This window comes from Pristiophorus japonicus, chromosome 1 (genome assembly GCF_044704955.1).
Source record: "Pristiophorus japonicus isolate sPriJap1 chromosome 1, sPriJap1.hap1, whole genome shotgun sequence".
NCBI classification, from domain to species: domain Eukaryota; kingdom Metazoa; phylum Chordata; class Chondrichthyes; family Pristiophoridae; genus Pristiophorus; species Pristiophorus japonicus.
This window is the reverse complement of record NC_091977.1, coordinates 428,200,691-428,221,750: the sequence shown is the minus strand read 5'-3', so window position 1 is coordinate 428,221,750 and position 21,060 is coordinate 428,200,691. Positions and strand designations below refer to the sequence as shown.

Here is a 21,060-nt window from a genome sequence, read left to right as displayed (position 1 = left end):
CACATTGCTCTTTTGGTGATAATCTTAGATGTATACCCTCCAGTTACTGACTCAATGGGCCCAAGTTTCCACATGATTCGCACCTGATTTTTAGGAGCAACTGGTGGAAAACGGACTATTTTAGAAATCGCAATTCTCCACATTTTCTTTTCTGCAGTTCTAGTCAGGTAGAACAGTTCTAGTTTAGAACAGAATTTTTTCTTCAAAAGGGGGCGTGTCCGGCCATTGACGCCTGATTTGAAAGTTTCCACAGTGAAAATGTACTCCAAACTAAAGTATAATGGAGCCAGTGAAGATTTTTGTAGAACTGAAAAAACCTGTTCTACACATTAAAAAATCAGGCGCAAGTTACAAATTAGGCGTCCAGAACGAGGTGGGGGGGGAAGGGAACTCATTAAATTCGACAATAAATCCTTATTTATACTTCTACAAATATTATACAAATAAATCCAACCTGAACAAACATTTATAAGCCAAGAAAAGATTAAATAAACCATCTTCCTACCTGTGTGAAAGTGCTTCAGCCAGGGAGAATTCTGCAGCCGTTCGTGCCGCTGAGCGAGAGAGAGAGAGAGAGAGAGAGAGAGAGAGAGAGAGAGAGAGAGAGAGAGGGGGAGGGAGAGAGAGAGAGAGAGGGGGAGGGAGAGAGAGAGAGAGAGGGGGAGGGAGGGAGAGAGAGAGAGAGGGGGGGAGGGAGGGAGAGAGAGAGAGAGAGAGAGGGAGGGAGGGAGGGAGGGAGAGAGAGAGAGAGAGAGAGAGGAGGGAGGGAGGGAGGGGGAGAGAGAGAGAGAGAGAGAGAGAGAGAGAGAGAGAGGGGAGGGAGGGAGGGGGAGAGAGAGAGAGAGAGAGAGAGAGAGAGAGAGAGAGAGGGAGGGAGGGAGGGAGGGAGGGAGAGAGAGAGAGGGGGAGAGAGGGAGAGGGAGGGAGAGGGGGGGAAGGAGAGGGAGCGAGAGAGGGAGGGAGGGGGAGAGTGTGAGGGAGGGAGGGGGAGAGAGAGAGGGAGGGAGGGGGAGAGAGAGAGGGAGGGAGGGAGGGGGAGAGAGAGAGGGAGGGAGGGAGGGAGGGAGGGAGGGAGGGGAGGGAGGGAGGGAGGGAAGGAGGGAGGGAGGGAGAGAGAGAGAGAGAGAGAGAGAGAGAGAGAGAGAGAGAGAGGGAGGGAGGGAGAGGGAGGGAGGGAGAGAGAGGGAGGGAGAGAGAGAGAGAGATGGGGAGGGAGGGAGAGAGAGATAGAGAGGGGGAGGGAGAGGGAGATAGAGAGAGGGAGGGAGAGAGAGGAGAGAGAGAGAGAGGAGGGAGAGAGAGAGGAGGGAGAGAGAGAGGAGGGAGAGAGAGAGGAGGGAGAGAGAGAGAGAGAGAGGGGAGGGAGGGAGAGAGAGAGAGAGAGCGGGGAGGGAAGAGGGGGTGGGGGTGGGGAAGGGAGAGGTCAGGTCGGATCGGATCCAGTCCGGGAGTCGGGTCCAGTGGGGGGGGGGGGGGGGGCGGGTCGGGTCGGGTCAGTCGGGGGGAGGGGGGGAGCGGGTGCCAGGTCTCGGGTCGGGGGGGGGGGGGGGGAGCAGGTCTCGGGTCGGAGGGAGCGGGTGTCTGGTCGGCGGGGGAGCGGGTGTCGGTTCGGGTCTGGTCGGCGGGGGAGGGAGCGGGTGGGGTCTGGTCGGCGGCGGAGGGGGGGCGGGTCTCGGGTCTGGGCGGCGGGGGGGAGCGGGTCTCGGGTCTTGTCGGGGGCGGGGAGCAGGAGCTGGCCATGGGAGGAGCCTCATTCACGCAGCCCCAGTGAGGCCATTGGGCCAGGGCTAGGGGCTGCGTGCTTCGGGCCCCTCCCACACAGTTCGGCGCCTGGAGCTACTGCACTTGCGTGCCGACTGTAGCGCGCATGTGCAGAGGTCCTGGCACTGTTTCAGCGCCGGGACCTAGCTCCGCCCCCCCTACAGCTCATAATTAAAGCCTCTCTATCCGCGATATCATCATAGGAGTTTCTTCTATGCGCTCTCTATGACCTTGACATCTTTCTTAAAGTAAGCCATCCAAACCTGGCACAATATTCTAACTTTGGCTTAACCAATTTGTATCTTAGCATTAACTTTTTGCTCTTGTACTATATACCCCATTTATAAAACTTAGGATCCTATATGCTTGATTTTTCTTTTATACAGCTTTATCAATTTGTCCTTCCATTTCTAAATATCTGAACCCCTAATTATCTCAATTTCTCTCATAAGTGAAGTCTACTCCTTTTAAATTTTCATCATTTAGTGTATATATTCTCTCTTTATTCTTCATCCCAATATGTATCATCTCTCAATTCTCTGGATTAAATTGCATCTGACATTTATCTACCAAATCTAATAACCTATCTATGACCACTAAAGTCGCTTACAGTCACCAGAACATAAGAAACAGGAAAAGGAGGAGGCCATTCAGCCCCTCGAGCCTGCTCCGCCATTCAATATGATCATAGCTGATCTTCTACCTCAACTCCACTTTCCTGCACAATTCCCATATCCCTTGATGCCCTTAATATCCAAAAATCTATCAATCTCTGTCTTGTATATACTCAAAGACTAAGCCTTCGCAGCCCTCGGGTAAAGAATTCCAAAGATTCACTACCCTCTGAGTGAAGACATTTCTCCTGAGCTCAGTTCTAAATGGCCGACCCCTTATTCTGAGACCACGTCCCCTGGTTCTAGATACCCTAAGCCAGGGGAAAAATCCTCCCTGCATCTACCCTGTCAAGCCCTGTAAAAAATTGGTATTTTTCAATGAGATCACCTCTCATTCTTATAAACTTTAGCGATTATTATTTTTAATTTATTCTTTCCTAGGAGGTGGGTGTCGCTGACAAGACCAGCATTTATTGCCCATCCCTAATTGCCCTCGAGAGGCCTAGTCGACTTAATCTCCCCTCATAGGACAATCCCTCCATCCCAGGAATCAGGCTGGTGAACTTTCATTGCACTCCTTCTATGGCAAGTGTATATTCTTCCTTGGGTAAGGAGACCATGGGACCGAAATTGCCTTGCTCTGGGTATGGGATGGTCAATTTGAATTATCTGATTATTTTGCGCCAGCCCCAGCGCAGAATTGGCCCCTTTGAAAAAAAAATGTTGGTTGAGGTAACGGGGCGTTTCCGCGGCTCAGCACATCAGCGCGGCGCTGATGACGTCAACACGACGCGGACATGCCGCGTTACACTAACGTGTCACAATGTTCCTCACCTTCTTTAAAGGGGAGAGCCACTGCAAGCTCAGCAGCCACTTTAGTGGCGCCTCCCGGCCACCAGGGAGGGTGTCGGCCGGACCAGCAGCCTGGCACCCAAGAGGGGGTGCCGGGACATGTTGGTGGCGCGGCCGGCCACCATTGTCTCACCCAGAGAAGCTCACGGTGGCATCGCCCAGTGATGATAAAGGGGTCGGCGTGCATGGCAATGACGTCATTGCTGTATGCGCACCGCGCCGGTGTGCTAATCGCGGGACGCACCACAAAACCACTTTTTGCCGGCGGAGCCCCGGGGGCAATTCCGGGGTGCTCTTGCTGCTGCGCCCGGGTGAAAACCCTTTGGCGCCCCGTTAGCGCACCCGTGATGCACTAACGGGCCTTTCTGAGAGGGGGCAATTTCGGCCCCCAAAACTGTACACAATACTCCAGGTTTGTTCTCACCAAGGCCCTATATAATTGCAGGAAGACATCTTTACTCTTACACTCAAATCCTCTTGTAATAAAGGCCAATATACCATTTGCTTTCTTAATTGCTTAACTGCAGTCAGCCCTCTGCAGTTCACCAGTACCTATTTTTGTGTCATCTACAAATTTGGATTTTTACCCCCATACCCAAGTCAAGATCATTTAAATATATGGACAAAAGCAATGAACTCACCACTGACCTCTGGAGGATCCCATTGTTTATATCCCTCCAGTTCTAAAAACACCATGAACCACTAATCTTTTTCCTTTAACCAAATTCTTATTCATGTCGCTACATTCTCCAATATTATGTACCATAACTTTATCAACAAGCCTCCTCTGTGACATTTTATCAAATACCATTTGACAATCCATATGCATAACATCCATTCCATAATCTTAATCAATTCACTCTGTTCTGTTCTTAATAAACTCTTAATTTTTTAGACATGATATACATTTTACAAAAACATGCTGGTGGTCTATAATTAACCTATGTCTCTCTAAGCAAATATTAATTAAATATAAAGATTATTTCAGAATTTTCTTTGTGTCAGCTGTAAGAAACGTGGGAGCTAAATGGTGAGATGGTGCTGCAGCAGCATTTCGAATAGCAATATGTCGCTCTAACTGCAATTGATTTTAATTTGCGGCCAATGAAATAGACAGTAGGACAAATCTCTATTCAAATAAATTGACAAAGAACCAACAAAGAATGGAGCAAGGACAAAATAAAAATAAAATTAGCAACCAACGAAAAGGGAACAGGGATGTAAAAAGAGTCAGATACAAGAATTTTTAAATGGAACTATAAATATATCAACAGAATGTATGACTTTAAAATGCACCTTGTTTCTGCACTGTAAATTCTATGTAATTCTATATAAAGCTGGGAGAAAAAGGGTGAATTTTAACCCCAAAAGTTGGGTTGGGTGGATAATAAAAATGAAATAAATCTCAAACCTGAACCCAACCCACCTCAAACCCGTGCACTTCTGGTTTTAACACAGGCGGGACGGGAGTCGGGTCGCTCATTTAAATATTTTAATTAGACTGCGTGCCTCAGATTTTATTATCTGTTCCTGCTGTAACAGTAGCCGGCTGGGATTGCAGTACTTCCAGGAACGGTGCAGTGGCTCTAGGCCTTTTGGCTAAGAGCATTGGCGCAGAGTGATCCTTGATGTGTGCAAGGTGACCTCTGGCGTTTGTGATTTGACAAAGAATTGGAAAGATTGGCAACGAAAAATTTTAAAAAATCAGTAGCCGGCTGGGAAATCCGGGAGCTAAAGGGAGGCGAGAACTGCTGCATGGAACAGGTGAGTGCCTTTACAGCACAACTTGTGGGCAAGGAGGAGCAGAGGTGCTCCCCCTCAGCCTCCCAAGCAAACCTGTTAACCTCCCCCAGTGATCGGACAGCCCGGCGCCAAAGTGAAATTGGGGTTACTGCCCCTCACAGGAAGTGGAGCGCAATGTCGCAGTATACGGGCCGATACTCGGACGGGAGCGGCAGTGCTACGCGGCCTCTCCACATAGCGTTATCAGGCTTCAACGTCCCTCCCCTTCCGTTAAAGAGGAGGGCCGCTGAGCACTCTGCAGGGCCTCTGATGGCCTCCACTGGGCCACCAGGGCGACGTGGTGCCGTGGCCGCGCTATGGAGCAGCAAGACCAGACGACCGGTGAGTCGGCCAAAAAGACAAAATGAGCGGCCCCGCGGCGCAGGGCACCTCCCCTTTAAATTCCGCCCCGCCAGCAGAGGTCGGCCTGGTTCGCAAGGCTGGTGCCGACATCACTCGCGGCAGCCTCACGAGGCGTAAGGCAGTTTCCACCACAGGATGGAAAAGGGTCACCGCAGGGCGCTAAGGGGTTGCCGCACACGGCAATAACGTCATCGCCGGTTGCACTGCTGCCCAGGCCACTACTAGCGGAGTGCGTCGCTGCTGCGTCGGTGCTTCCACTAACTCCCGTGCAATTTCGCGGGAGCCAGTGGCGCTCCCCCTCCCCCCCCACCCCGTGCGCGCCCATTAGCACTCCCGGAGGTGCTAACAGGAGGCGCACAACAGGGGAATTTTGTCCCCAGAATTTATAATGTCAAAATGTGATGCACAAAAATTTCACAAAAACCTGACAACAGGGAGTCAAATGGTGCAGACAAAAAGTGTATGCAGAGAAATATACAAGATATATTACAGAAATGGACACACAGATACTGATCAAAATGAAATATTGGAAGCCAAGGCTGAAATAAGAGCTATCAACAGGTTCTTATAGATACAGAGCACTTTATTTTAAACATTCAAAAGCCAAACTCCAAAATATAAATTGCTAAAGCTGAGATTAAGGATGCTAAAACATTGATCTGGAAAGTACCAAGTCAAATTAAGACTTAACATGAAATATACTAACCTGCAATGCAGGAATAAATGTCTTGATATCAAGTTCAATTATATCATGAGGCAGAGAAAGCACAAAAGTCAGGCAGGAAGCCAGTAGCTCATCCTTGTACTGTTTCATTCTGATCGCCACCTATAATAAATAACATGACAAAATGCGAGTGCTAGATCATTATGCAATAAATCCTTAATGGTATTTAATCAAGATTAAAAATAGACACATTAACAATTAACAAAGGTTAATTTTAATACAGTATAACATTTCTTTCTAAAACATATGAAGATAAGCGGATCTGAAGATTACCATCAACTAACAAGCAATCCACATTCTTTGACTCAGTTAAAATCCCAGACAGTCCTTGAATTTTAAGCAACCTACCCAACACTGAAAGAAACATATCTTCTAAAGTCACTCCAAATATTTGGTGAAACTGAACAAAGCCAAACTCAAGTTTTTCTTGTATTAAAATTAAAAGTGTGACTGCTGCTTTATATGGAAGACAGGAAATTTAGCTCATCAGAACAACAGTATGTGGAATTTTCTCATTTTATAAGCTCATCCCTGACAAATTCATCTTTCCACCATATTAATGAATGATTGAATTTTCCCAAAGACGAATAACCTTTGAAAAATATAGGCGGGAATTTTCTGTACCTGGGCAGGTTGGTGTGGGCGGTCACCATGTTCTTCATTCCATTCTGCTCCTGAGATCGACTTTCCATTAATGGCGCCTTTTAAGGCAGCTCGGCGCGGTACCCGGCCCTATTAAATGGTGCAGGTCTGATGACTTCATCGATGACGCATTTTTAGACGGGATATTTAAAGGAGCCAAGGCCACATTGCATTTCAAGGTTCATCTAGGATAGTGCAAACAGTGCACTGCACAATTGGAGTGTTGCAAAGAGTGGCAAACATGACTATACAGAGGTGCACGGCTGCACCAGGTTCTCAGTTGACTCACTCCCTTGTGGAGCGAGTGAGAGCACGCAGGGAGGTACCCTTCCATTCAGATGGGTAGAAGAGACCTCCCCAGTGGACCAAAGGAGCCTGGTTCCAAACAGTAGATGTTGGCAGGAGCTGGTTGTAGTGCCACAAAAGCTTCAATTATCTCATTATATCAGGAACGGTGAGTGCAAAGCCACACTTGCCTTCATCCTGCTGTGCTTCTCATCACATCTCCATCACTCTACCTTCACAACCATACTCCTGCACCTTGCACATACACCCATCCCTCTCTCTCTATCTACATTATCACCTCCCCATCCGACTAACCACCCGTCACACTCACCCTAATGCAATCATACCAACTAACAACGCACAAGGAGGCCACTCCAGCATAGTCACCCTCTAAAGATATAACCCATCCATTCCTTACACTCATTCTATCACTCTTAATCAACATTCTCTTCTTTTCCTCCTTGTAGGAAAAGAGAGCTCACAATAAGAGGGAGAGAACCGGAGGTGGTCCTCATCATTTGCCACCTTATCAGCAGCAGAGGAGGTTGCCTTGGATGTGTCAGGAGTAACAGAGAACCGAGAGATGTGAGACGGAGAAAGGGGGTCATCTCAGCAACCTGGTGACAGAGTTACCTATCATACAGCTACATGGCATACAGCAGACACTCAAATGTGGACTGATGTTATCAGCCATTGAATGTTTATCATGTGCACAATGTTATTTGTTCCCATTTTTGAAAGGACATATTGAACTCATCTCTTTACTCTCCCACAGGTCCATCAATAGCCCCTTACCCCCCACCCACCAACAGTCCAGGAGGAAGAGCAAGACGACTCCTGAAAGGAGCCTCCAGCTCTGAGGGCGCAACATCACCAGACATAAGCGCACCCAACATCAGCGCAGACACGCACATCTCGGTGGGTGCATCGCGAGATAGAGTCGCGTTGTCATCTGGTGTCTCACAGCTCAGAAATGAGCAAGAGCAGATGGCAGAGACAGAAACAGCAGTGGAGACTCCTCGCCGGAGTGCGCAGGACGCGCCCAGCTGCATGCAGACACTGAGCCTCAGGGGCCATCCAGAAAGAGGGCGATTGAGGAAGTGCAGCAAGAAGTGTAGGAGGCTTTGACAGGTTTTGTGACCACGACGCCTGCAAATGTGAGATAACGGAGGAGTCCATCTCCAACATGAGCACCACTGTGTCGCAGGCGAAGGCGACTGTAGGCTCTTCCACGGAATGGATAGCCACCTGCATGGAGCAGCTAATGTGCCACTCACAGGAGCACATGCTATCTATGGAGAATAGATGGCTATCTATGGAGAATAGATTTCAGACATGCCTAGACCTCCTCATGGCTCCACTGCTGTGCAGCAAGGTGCCCATGAGAGGGGACATGGAAGTGTGGGCTCCTCTCAAAGTTCTCATACTTCTCCCCCGTTGCCTCCCGCTCAGTCAGAGCCCCAGATGGCTCCTCGGATCACGATGACCGAGGTTATCCCTGCACAGTCGCAGGAGGAGCAAACTTTGGCGGGGGCATCACAGGCTCCAAAATCCAGAGGACATCCGCCAAAAATGTCTATGCAGTCGCAGTAGTGAAGTGAGCAGGCTGTGTCTACCTCTGCTGAAGCCACAGGGCTAGCACCTCATAGAAGCACAAGAGGAAGATGAAACACAAGTAGATGTACAAGGCTAACCACTTGGGTGTTTTAATGAATGTTTCTGTAAAGTTTCCGTTACTGTAATGTCAGTTAAAAATATTTATTTTCACCACTGTTACCACATGGACAAATTTATGTGCAATTTTGGAAGTGGCTTATTGATTTGCAGTAAATGGTGAGACATAACATTTCCTCCAATGGTGGTCAGTGTGAAAGGAACGGCTTGGTCATTGTAGGGATCCTTTATGGTGTTGCTGTGGAAGCTGTATGGATGTAATACATGAAGTTAAGTAAATCTGGCCATGGTGAGGCCATCCCTGGCCTCCCGGGTAGCAATGTGCTCAGGCGCTGGTGGGATCTGGACCACAGGTGTCTCCTGCTCCTCCTTCTCATCTTCCAGCTGATGCGCCTCCTCCTTTGAAGAGTCTGTGCGCTCAGAGCCTTGCTCCTCATGCTCCTCCTTGTTGCTGTGTTATGTTGTGCAGGGCGCAGGAGACCACAACGCTTCTGGAGACCCTGGCTGGTGCATACTGCAGTGCTCCTCCAGATCGGTCAAGGCATCTGAAGCGCATTTTCAGCATGCCTATTGTCTGCTCTATGATGCATCTGGTGGAAATGTGTCTTTCATTATATCGTTCCTTGGCCTCAGTACTTGGTCTGCTCAAGGATGTTGTGAGCCATGTCTTCAGTGGATAAGCTCTGCCTCCAAGCAGCCAGCCGGAAAGTCTGTTTGGAGGAGCGAAGAGCTGAGGGAAGGTGGACTGGCGCAAGACGCAAGAGTCATGGCAGCTGCCAGAGAATTTGGCGCACACATGCATGATGATATTTTTATGGTTGTAGACGAGTTGCATATTGAGGGAGTGGAAGGCCTTGAGGTTGACAAAGACACCTGGGTGATGATGGGGTGCCCTGATGGCCACATGTGTGCAGTCGACGACACCCTGCACCCGTGGGAAGCCAGCCAGAGCGGCGAAGGCCAGCACCCACTGAGTAAGACTGGCTTCATCAGTGGTCAAGTTGATATAATTAGCTGACTGGTCAAACAGGGCATCGGCGACCTGTGTGATGCATCTGTGGGCGGCCGACTGCAAGATGCCGCAAATGTTTGCTGCAGATCCCTGAAAGGAGCTTCTGGCAAAGAAGTTGAGGGCGCTGGTGACTTTGACAACCACTGATAAAGGATATCCACCAACCCCTCTGGGCTGCAGGTCTTGCTCTAGCAATCTGCAAATGTCTGCAACGACCTTGCGCGATAGTCTGAGCCTCCTTTGGCACTGCTGGCCCGTCATGTTGAGGAAGCTCATCCTCTGCCTGTATACCGTGTGTTGGGGGTATCGCCTCCGGTGTGGTGCAGCCCTGTGGTTGAGGAGAAGTTTGGTGGTGTTGTTGTTGTTGGTCCTGCTGATGTGCCTGGTGATGCTGCTCATCGTGGTCCGATTGAGGACCAAGGTGAGACAGTATAAATGGCACCCATGCTGATGTAATAGATGGCAGGTCAAGTAGAGATGACAGAAGCAATCTGTCAATGGTGCGACAGGTTCCACCAATGAGGTGACAGTGGATCCCAACTTTGCTGGAAACCTAAATCTTTGCTAACAATGCACTCAGCAACAGCACCTGCCTTAAGAAAGTAACCAGCTGTCAGGTGGACCTTTTATTGTACTTTTCATGATGTGCACGAATGAGCTCAATCAATGGCCACTCAACTTCCGCCTCAGGTTCACAGATTTGGTTCCGAGCTGTGTGATTCCTGTGCTCATCCAGGGAAGTTTGAACGGTAGGGTTAAAAAAACGCTGAAGGATCTGACAAGTACCTCAATGATCTCAATTACCTCGGCCGCTTCTGCATTTGGGTCGCTGCTGCGCTGGCAAATGCGCCCGAGGGAACGGCACATGGGGCAGGATGATGGCGGCTTCCCGAACCACTCCAAGGTTTTTCAAATTTCCCTTCCGACCGGCCTCCAATTGCACCGTAACGGGTGCCAGAAATTTATAACCATTATTTTGGTGCCTGACCTCTTCCACCCGCTCCCCCCAATCCCCCTCCTCCACCACCCAGCCCACCCCATCTCTCCCCCTCCCCTCCCCGCTCTCGACCCCCACCTCCACCCACCAATCCTACTTTAAGAATGTTTAGCGTGGAAAAGAAAATTGCATTTGGGTCCATCAAGTTACTGCTTCTAATAGACAATGTGTAACCTGCACCAAGTATCTTGAGGTTTCTTGAAAAAGGAAAACTTTTGAAACATAGAAACATAGAAAGTAGGTGCAGGAGTAGGCCATTCGGCCCTTCGAGCCTGCACCGCCATTCAATAAGATCATGGTTGATCATGCAACCTCAGTACCCCATTCCTGCTTTCTCTCTATATCCCTTGATCCCTTTAGCCGTAAGGGCCACATCTAACTCCCTTTTTGAATATATCTAACGAACTGGCCTCAACAACTTTCTGTGGTGGAGAACTCCACAGGTTCACAACTCTCTGATTTCAAGAAGTTTCTCTTCATCTCAGTCCAAAATGGCTTATCCCTTATCCTTAAACTGTGACCCCTGGTTCTGGACTCCCCCAACATCGGGAATATTCTTCCTGCATCTAACCTGTCCAATCCCGTCAGAATTTAATATGTTTCTATGAGATCTCTTCTCATTCTTCTAAATTCCAATGACTATAAGCCTAGTTGATCCAGTCTTTCTTCATAGGTCAGTCCTGCCATGCTGGGAATCAGACTGGTGAACCTTCACTGCACTCCCTCAATAGCAAGAACGTCCTTCCTCAGATTAGGAGACCAAAACTGCACACATTACTCAAGGTGCGGTCTCACCAAGGCCCTGTACAACTGCAGTAAGACCTCCCTGCTCCTATACTCAAATCTGCTTGCTATGAAGGCCAACATGCCATTTGCTTTCTTTGGTTGGCTGCTGTACCTGCATGCCTACCTTCAATGACTGATTTACTATGACACCCAGGTGTCTTTGCACCTCCCCTTTTACTAATCTGTCACCATTCAGATAATAATCTGCCTTCCTGTTTTTGCCACCAAAATGGATAACCTCACACTTATCCACATTAAATTGCATCTTCCATGTATTTGCCCATTCACCTAACCTTTCCAAGTCCCCCTGCAGCCTCCTAGCATCCTCCTCACAGCTCGCACTGCCACCCAGCTTAGTGTCATCTGCAAACTTGGAGATATTACATTCAATTCCTTCGTCTAAATCATTAATGTATATTAGCTCTACTTACAACAAAGTTGTGTGGGGTCAAATGACCTAGACACACCAAGTTAGCAACTGCAACAGGAAAAGAGCTGATCTTAAGATAACATACGCTCAATTTTGCAACTCAAATTTTTTCCAGCTGTACTAATGCAAACACGGTCAGTCTACGCTTAATTTAAAGTTGCTTAATTATCTGATCATTTTACATTTTTGAGGAATTACGGCTAGAATGTCCCAACAACCCGCCAGCGCCCGATTGCCGCCCAAAAGACCACTAAGATTCCCAAGATTATCGCTCGCGAAAACTTCCCCCAAAAAAAGAAAAAATCTGCCCAGCGAAAAAAATGGGCGTTGCACCCCCATTCTTGGCGAAAAAGTGGAATTTAGGGTCAATTGGGCGGTTCCTAAAGAAAATGGGCGATAAATTTAAAAATCACTAAAAATTTACCCCGAGGCAGCAGGTTGGGCCGAGCAGCAGAAAAACAAAATTATGTTTTCAAAAAACATGACATAAAAAAAATCATTGAAACATTCTCAAGACCCTTTTAACCTAAATCATCACAACAGAATTTTAAAATAATGAGTCAAAAACCAATTACGAACCTTTTTCTTGCAGAGCTACTTACCTACCGCCCAGCTCTGCTGATCCCCGTGGGCTTTTTTTCCCCTACTTACCTATGGTTCACCGCAAATATCACGCCAGGCGATCTGAGGATGGTGCACGCCGGCGGTCCGCTCACCAGCGGTACCTCGAAACCGCCGGCTTAACTCAGGTAGGGAATTTCTCGCTCACCTGGTTACCGCCCACAATGACCAATACTGCCCAGAAACCGGGCGGTAAGCCATTGGAAATTCTAGCCCTAAGTTACTGCTTTGCTGTTTTATGTTACTTAATGTTGATTCATTGGAAAGAAACATTTTTGAATTATCAGTGGTAAACTGCATACAAATTGCGCAGTACAATTTCATATTTTTTTCTGTAGTTTCAAAATGTTCAAGAGCAATTGAGATGGTACTTACCTCCTTTCCAAACTTCCCAAATAATGCAAAGCAGGCAAACTTTTCCGTGTTCTTAGGATACTGTTTCCGAGTCTTTGTGCTGACACCCTGGCAAAACATAGATTTCCCATATATAATTAGAAATTCAAGAAAAATAAAAAAAACATAAGAGCAGCATGCACATCAGTCACCTGCTTTCTCACGCAAAATAGACCCATGACTATGGTCAGAGCATGTGGAGTCAAGGGCCAGGTAGCAAAATGGATAGCAAGCTGGCTACAAAACACAATAGAGAACAGCTACTCAGACTGGCAAAAGGTGGAAAGTAACGTTCCACAGGGATCGGTGCTGGGACCACTGTTGTTCACCATTTACATTAATGATCTGGACTCGGGAATCGGAGGTACAATATCAAAATTTGATGATGACACCGAATCGGAGGTTTGGTTAATACAAAGAAAAAATGTGACAAAATACAAAAAGACATTAACAAACTTGCAGAATGGGTGTGTAATTGGCAAATGAATTTCAATATAGTTAAGTGTGAGATGGTGCATTTTAGTAGGAGGAATAAGAAGGCCGCAAACTGCTTGGATAATAAGAGTCTGAATAGGGTTGAGGAGCAAAGAAGTATAGATATATTGGACCAGAATTTGAGATCGGGATGACGGTGAACTGGCAGCGTTCACCGTCATTCCGCCTTTGAAACTGATCACAACTTCGGGATTTGGTGCATGAACATGCGGAAATCCCAAAGTTGTGGTCAGTCATCGACAGCTCCAGAACAGTCTGTGTTCTTCTACCCCCTCCCCGCAACAGAGCCGGTAATCTGTGTAATCAGCCAAATCATTGAAACCGACGAAAACTTCGGCTCTTGCAATGTTAAATTCTCCACTAAAAGCTGAACCCAAAGGGATTAGGTGTAACTGGGGTTTTGACAGCATTATTACTGCTAAACAAATGTTAAGGGCCAGAAAAACTAATTTTAATTTTGTACATTTTAAAATGTGTCCATTTTAATAAAAAATAAAATTTTAAATACATTTTTTAATTTGTCCATCTTTATTTCAGGTTTGCCTTTTATAGAAACATAGCAACTAGGTGCAGGAGTAGGCCATTCGGCCCTTCTAGCCTGCACCGCCATTCAATGAGTTCATGGCTGAACATGCAACTTCAGTACCCCATTCCTGCTTTCTCACCATACCCCTTGATTCCCCGAGTAGTAAGGACTTCATCGAACTCCCTTTTGAATATATTTAGTGAATTGGCCTCAATAACTTTCTGTGGTAGAGAATTCCACAGGTTCACCACTCTCTGGGTGAAGAAATTCCTCCTCATCTCAGTCCTAAATGGCTTCCCCCTTATCCTTAGACTGTGTCCCCTGGTTCTGGACTTCCCCAACATTGGGAACATTCTTCCTGCATCTAACCTGTCTAACCCCGTCAGAATTTTAAACGTTTCTATGAAGTCCCCTCTCATTCTTCTGAACTCCAGTGAATACAAGCCCAGTTGATCCAGTCTTTCTTGATAGGTCAGTCCCGCCATCCCAGGAATCAGTCTGGTGAACCTTCGCTGCACTCCCTCAATAGCAAGAATGTCCTTCCTCAGGTTAGGAGACCAAAACTGTACACAATACTCCAGGTGTGGCCTCACCAAGACCCTGTACAATTGTAGCAACACCTCCCTGCCCCTGTACTCAAATCCCCTCGCTATGAAGGCCATTTGCTTTCTTAACCGCCTGCTGTACCTGCATGCCAACCTTCAATGACTGATGTACCATGACACCCAGGTCTCTTTGCACTTCCCCTTTTCCTAATCTGTCACCATTCAGATAATAGTCTGTCTCTCTGTTTTTACCACCAAAGTGGAGAACCTCACATTTATCCACATTATACTTCATCTGCCATGCATTTGCCCACTCATCTAACCTATCCAAGTCGCTCTGCAGCCTCATAGCATCCTCCTCGCAGTTCACACTGCCACCCAACTTAGTGTCATCCGCAAATTTGGAGATACTACATTTAATCCCCTCGTCTAAATCATTAATGTACAGTGTAAACAGCTGGGGCCCCAGCACAGAACCTTGCAGTACCCCACTAGTCACTGCCTGCCATTCTGAAAAGTACCCATTTACTCCTACTCTTTGCTTCCTGTCTGACAACCAGTTCTCAATCCATGTCAGCACACTACCCCCAATCCCATGTGCTTTAACTTTGCACATTAATCTCTTGTGTGGGACCTTGTCGAAAGCCTTCTGAAAGTCCAAATATACCACATCAACTGGTTCTCCCTTGTCCACTCTACTGGAAACATCCTCAAAAAATTCCAGAAGATTTGTCAAGCATGATTTCCCTTTCACAAATCCATGCTGACTTGGACCTATCATATTACCTCTTTCCAAATGCACTGCTATGACATCCTTAATAATTGATTCCATCATTTTACCCACTACCGATGTCAGGCTGACCGGTCTATAATTCCCTGTTTTCTCTCTCCCTCCTTTTTTAAAAAGTGGGGTTACATTGGCTACCCTCCATTCCATAGGAACTGATCCAGAGTCAATGGAATGTTGGAAAATGACTGTCAATGCATCCACTATTTCCAAGGCCACCTCCTTAAGTACTCTGGGATGCAGCCCATCAGGCCCTGGGGATTTATCGGCCTTCAATCCCATCAATTTCCCCAACACAATTTCCCGACTAATAAGGATTTCCCTCAGTTCCTCCTCCTTACTAGACCCTCCAACCCCTTTTATATCCGGAAGGTTGTTTGTATCCTCCTTAGTGAATACCGAACCAAAGTACTTGTTCAATTGGTCCGCCATTTCTTTGTTCCCCGTTATGACTTCCCCCGATTCTGACTGGCAGGGGACCTACGTTTATCTTTACTAACCTTTTTCTCTTTACATATCTATAAAAACTTTTGTAATCCATCTTAATGTTCCCTGCAAGCTTCTTCTCGTACTCCATTTTCCCTGCCCTAATCAAACCCTTTGTCCTCCTCTGCTGAGTTCTAAATTTCTCCCAGTCCCCGGGTTCGCTGCTATTTCTGGCCAATTTGTATGCCACTTCCTTGGCTTTAATGCTATCCCTGATTTCCCTTGATAGCCACGGTTGAGCCACCTTCCCTTTTTTATTTTTACGCCAGACAGGAATGTACAATTGTTGTAGTTCATCCATGCGGTCTCTAAATGTCTGCCACTGCCCATCCACAGTCAACCCCTTCAGTATCATTCGCCAATCTATCCTAGCCAATTCACGCCTCATACCTTCAAAGTTACCCTTCTTTAAGTTCTGGACCATGGTCTCTGAATTAACTGTTTCATTCTCCATCCTAATGCAGAATTCCACCATATTATGGTCACTCTTCCCCAAGGGGCCTCGCACAACGAGATTGCGAATTAATCCTCTCTCATTACACAACACCCAGTCTAAGATGGCCTCCCCCCTAGTTGGTTCCTCGACATATTGGTCTAAAAAACCATCCCTTATGCACTCCAGGAAATCCTCCTCCACCGTATTGCTTCCAGTTTGGTTAACCCAATCTATGTGCATATTAAAGTCACCCATTATAACTGCTGCACCTTTATTGCACGCACCCCTAATTTCATGTTTGATGCCCTCCCCAACATCACTACTACTGTTTGGAGGTCTGTACACAACTCCCGCTAACGTTTTTTGCCCTTTGGTATGCTGCAGCTCTACCCAGATAGATTCCACATCACCCAAGCTAATGTCCTTCCGAACTATTGCCTTAATTTGCTCCTCAACCAGCAATGCTACCCCACCTCCTTTTCCTTTTATTCTATCTTTCCTGAATGTTGAATACCCCTGGATGTTGAGTTCCCAGCCCTGATCATCCTGGAGCCACGTCTCCGTAATCCCAATCACATCATATTTGTTAACATCTATTTGCACAGTTAATTCATCCACCTTATTGCGGATACTCCTTGCATTAAGACACAAAGCCTTCAGGCTTGTTTTTTTAACACCCATGTGAAAGTCCCAATATTTGTTTTGCTCTCTAACATTTTTTAAAGTTAGAATTTTAAGAGCTTGCTCACTTCCTTTTTCATTGTCTGAGAGAATTCTGCCTTTTGATTGGCTGCTTAGACAGCTTGTTGATGTCACAGCAGTTCGCACAAGGGATTCCCCATTAACTTCTGTTGAGAATTGAAGATTGGAAAACCCGAAGTTCTCGACACAGGGATTGCAAGATCCTTGTGCGAAGAGTAGTTTGGAGACAGTAGCAAATGCCTTCGCTTAGATGCTGACTGCAAATTCAAGGCCAATAATCACTAAAAGTAATGACGCAGGTTAATAAGGCCATAAAAAGAGCAAACCAAGCACTTGGGTTAATTTCTAGAGGGATAGAATTGAAAAGCAGAGAAGTTATGTTAAACTTGTATCGAACCTTGGTTAGATCACACTTGGAGAGGATAAAAAGGGTCGAAAGGTATTAATGAATGTGGAAAAAAGATTTCTAAGGATACCATCAGAACTGAGAGGATATATTTATCAGGAAAGGCTGAATAGACTCGGACACTTTTCTCTGGAAAAGAGAAGGCTGAGGGGTGACATAGAGGTCTTTAAGATTATGAAAAGGTTTGATAGGGTAGACTTAAGAGAAAATGTTTCCACTTGTAGGGGAGTCCAGAACTATGTCATAATAAATCCAATAGGGAATTCAGGAGAAACGTCTTTACTCAAAGGTACAAAGATTGCAGTATTCATGTTACAAAAGTTAAAAGAATTTAAACAGTCACAAAAACAGGTTGATTAAAATGTTACCTTGACAGCGTTGGAGCTAAAGACCAGAGCAACAGCGAGACCCATGTTTGCTTAAAGCAACTTGTTCGGTTTACTCATGCCCTCAGAGGGCTTGAGCAAAGATGAGGCTTTTCTCGCAGGACGAGAGGAAAACTGATGGGTCAGTTGCCACAAATCGTTCAAACATGATCCAGCAACAGGTTCAAATGCAACCTCGGTGGAGATTTCTGAGCAAGTCAAACACCTTCCCTCTCAGACAAGGGATAGTATTTTATACAAAATGACAAAAATAAATGGAGGAAGAAGAAAATTAAGTGTATATAATTTAATTACCTCAAAATATTTAATTTTTTTTGCGATTTTCATTGTGACCGACAGAAGTTTGTAGAATCCACTGACGAGGGGAAATTGTGTTGATCGTAGAATGAGCTCATGTCCAAATCTATACACCCACTGTTCAAAGAAGTCTGTGTGCTTTTCTAACAACAATTCCCTAATTTAAAAGTTAAGACAATTTTTTTGTTGAAGAAAAATTTTAAAAAGAAACTTCCAAGTATTGCAAGAAATTAATGAATGCAAATAAAATTCTCCAGAGGTTTGACTCACAGAAGCAATTGTGCACCTGTGCTTTGAAGTCACCACTCTGGGATACATGCATTTAAATACTGAATATGTTTCAAAGTCAGAAGATACATCGCTAATAGTGGGTTTTGGATCCTGTACATTGTGCCACCATTTATGATCAATGTTCAAGTGATATGACGTTTGACCATGAAATACATACGGTCATGCAATTAACTTGGTCCAATTAAACTCTACTGCTCACACATCCATCTCAAATTATGGTGCAGAGAGAGGCATAGAGCAGTTTCAACAGTCAGTCCCAATGGTTGACATCTCAAGTTATATTTAAGCTTAGTTCTTAAGGTTCTTTGTTCTTCTCACTTTGAATAATGCTGATCTCGAATACTTCACCCAGGGACAGGAAGGAATATGTTATGCTCATAATAAAGTAATGCAACTGAGTACTGCAGACAATGAGTAAGTGTAACCTTAGCTCCTTTATTCAAACTCCAGAGTGCTGGTACAGCGTGGGAGGCCTGCATATATACAGTGCTCCCAAGGGATGCTGGGATCCCTTGGGACTCCAACAGGTAGGCCCTCTGGTGGCGGTATGATACAGGTTGCCCAGGGTTACATACATAACAGAATATATTTGTGCTTGTGGTAGCTTGCTTACCAGACCTGACAGATGGCTAAGATTGATCATAAAGATCAGCACAATGTACAGTATTCAAAAGCCACCGCCAGCAATGTATATCTATCTCTTGATTTTGAAACATGTTCAATATTTAGAGAGAGATGACTTCAAAGCACAGATGCAGACCTCATTACAGCTTTGGACCAAACATGGACAACAGAGCTAAAATTCCAGAGTTGAGCTGAGAGTAATTGCCCTTGACATCAAGGCAGCAGTTGAGGGTGGCATCAAAGAGCCTTAGTAAAATTAAAGTCAATGGGAATCAGGGGGGAACTCTTTACTGGCTGGAGTCATACCTAGCACAAAGGAAGATGATTGTGGATGTTGGAGGCCAATCATCTCAGCCCAAGGACATCGCTGCAGGAGTTCCTCAGGGCAGTGTCCTAGGCCTAACCATCTTCAGCTGCTTCATCAATGACCTTCCCTCATCATAAGGTCAGAAATGGGGATGTTCGCTGATGATTGCACAGTGTTCAGTTCCATTTGCAACTCCTCAGATAATGAAGCAGTCCATGCCTGGACGACTTTCAGGCTTGGGCTGATAAGTGGCAAGTAACATTTGCACCACACAAATGCCAGCCAATGACTAAACCGAACAAGCAAAAATCTAACCACCGCCCAGTGATACGTAATGGCATTACCATAGTCCAATCCCCCACCATCAACATCCTGGGGGTCACCATTGACCAGAAACTGCACCAGTCACATGTGGCTAGAAGAGCAGGTCAGAGACTGGGTATTCTGCAGTAAGTGTCTCGCTTTCTGACTCCCCAAAGCCTTTCCATCATCTACAAGGCAGATGTCAGGAGTGTGACGGAATACGCTCCACATGCCTGGATGAGTGCAGCTCCAGTAACACTCAAAAAAAACTCAACATCATCCAGGACAAATCATCAGCTCGCTTGATTGGTACCCCATCTACCACCTTAAACACTCACTCCCTCCACCAGTGGCGCACCATGGCTGCAGTGTGTATCATCTACAAGATGCACTGCAGCAACTCACCAAGGCTCCTTCGTCAGCTTCTCCCAAACCCGCGACCTCTATCACTAGAAGGGCAAGGGTAGCATGCGCATGGAAATACCATCACCTCCAAGTTCCGCTCCATGTTATACACCATCCTGACTTGGAAATATATCACTGTCGCTAGGTCAAAATCCTGAGACTCCCGCCCTAACAGCACTGTGGGAATACCTTCACTACAAGGACTGCGGTGGTTCAAAAAGGCGGCTCACCACCACCTTCTCAAGGGCAATTAGGGATGGGCAATAAATGCTGGCCTTGCCAGCGACACCCACATCCCAGGAACGAAGAAATAAAAATGCACAATTGTAATGTAGTCCACAGCTACAGAGAAAGATATAGGGCTGAATGTGTGCCACCATTCTGCGCCTTTTTTTTGGAGCAGCCTAAAATCTGCAAGTTTCACCAATGTTTCTGCGCCATCCTAAACTACTTACGACCTTTTTTTTTTTAACGTCACTGCCGGCTGCGCCATTTCTGGCCGTTTAAGCGAGTTTGGCCAAGTAGGATTCTTTCAAAAACGGCACAGAGCACCGTTCTGAAAAACTTTACCTGCACTTAAGAAAATCGATGCAAAGAGAAAACCGGCGCAGAGAAGACGCCATTGTTTTAGCAGAGCTGAAGACATGGCACCAGGGGCAGGGGGGCTTTTCATCCCGGGATAGGAGCAGCACCGGCACCTGGGGCAGGCCTTTCAGCCCGGGATAGGAGCGGCACCAGCAACTGGGGAGGGGGGGGGGGGGGGGGGGGAATCTTTCGGCCTCGGATAGCAGCAGCACCAACAGGGGGCCATTCTGCCTGGGATAGCAGCAGCACGAGCTGGGGGGCCATTCTGCCTGGGATAGCAGCAGCACGAGCTGGGGGGCCATTCTGCCTGGGATAGCAGCAGCACGAGCTGGGGGGCCATTCTGCCTGGGATAGCAGCAGCACGAGCTGGGGGGCCATTCTGCCTGGGATAGCAGCGGCACCGGCGGGGGGGGGGGGGGGGGCCATTTTGCCCAGGTTAGCAACGGCACCGGCTGGAGGCCATTCTGCCCAGGATGGCAGTGTACCAGGGGCAGGGGGCCTTTCGGCCCGGGATAGCAGCGGCACCGGGGCTCGACAAAAAAG

General features: G+C 46.8%; 1 protein-coding gene across 2 annotated transcripts in view; it reads right to left on the bottom strand.

Moving 5' to 3' along the window:
- The window catches only part of prkdc (protein kinase, DNA-activated, catalytic subunit), a 364,122-nt gene that overhangs the window by 264,847 nt on the left and 78,215 nt on the right, over positions 1–21,060 (bottom strand). For both annotated transcript variants that reach the window (XM_070892539.1, XM_070892550.1), the window contains exons 18-20: positions 18,000–18,159; positions 12,919–13,005; positions 6,079–6,198 (exon numbers count right to left, since the gene is read on the bottom strand). In XM_070892539.1, the coding sequence (XP_070748640.1) occupies positions 6,079–6,198; positions 12,919–13,005; positions 18,000–18,159 (367 nt within the window). The remainder of the gene's footprint in view (positions 1–6,078; positions 6,199–12,918; positions 13,006–17,999; positions 18,160–21,060) is intronic.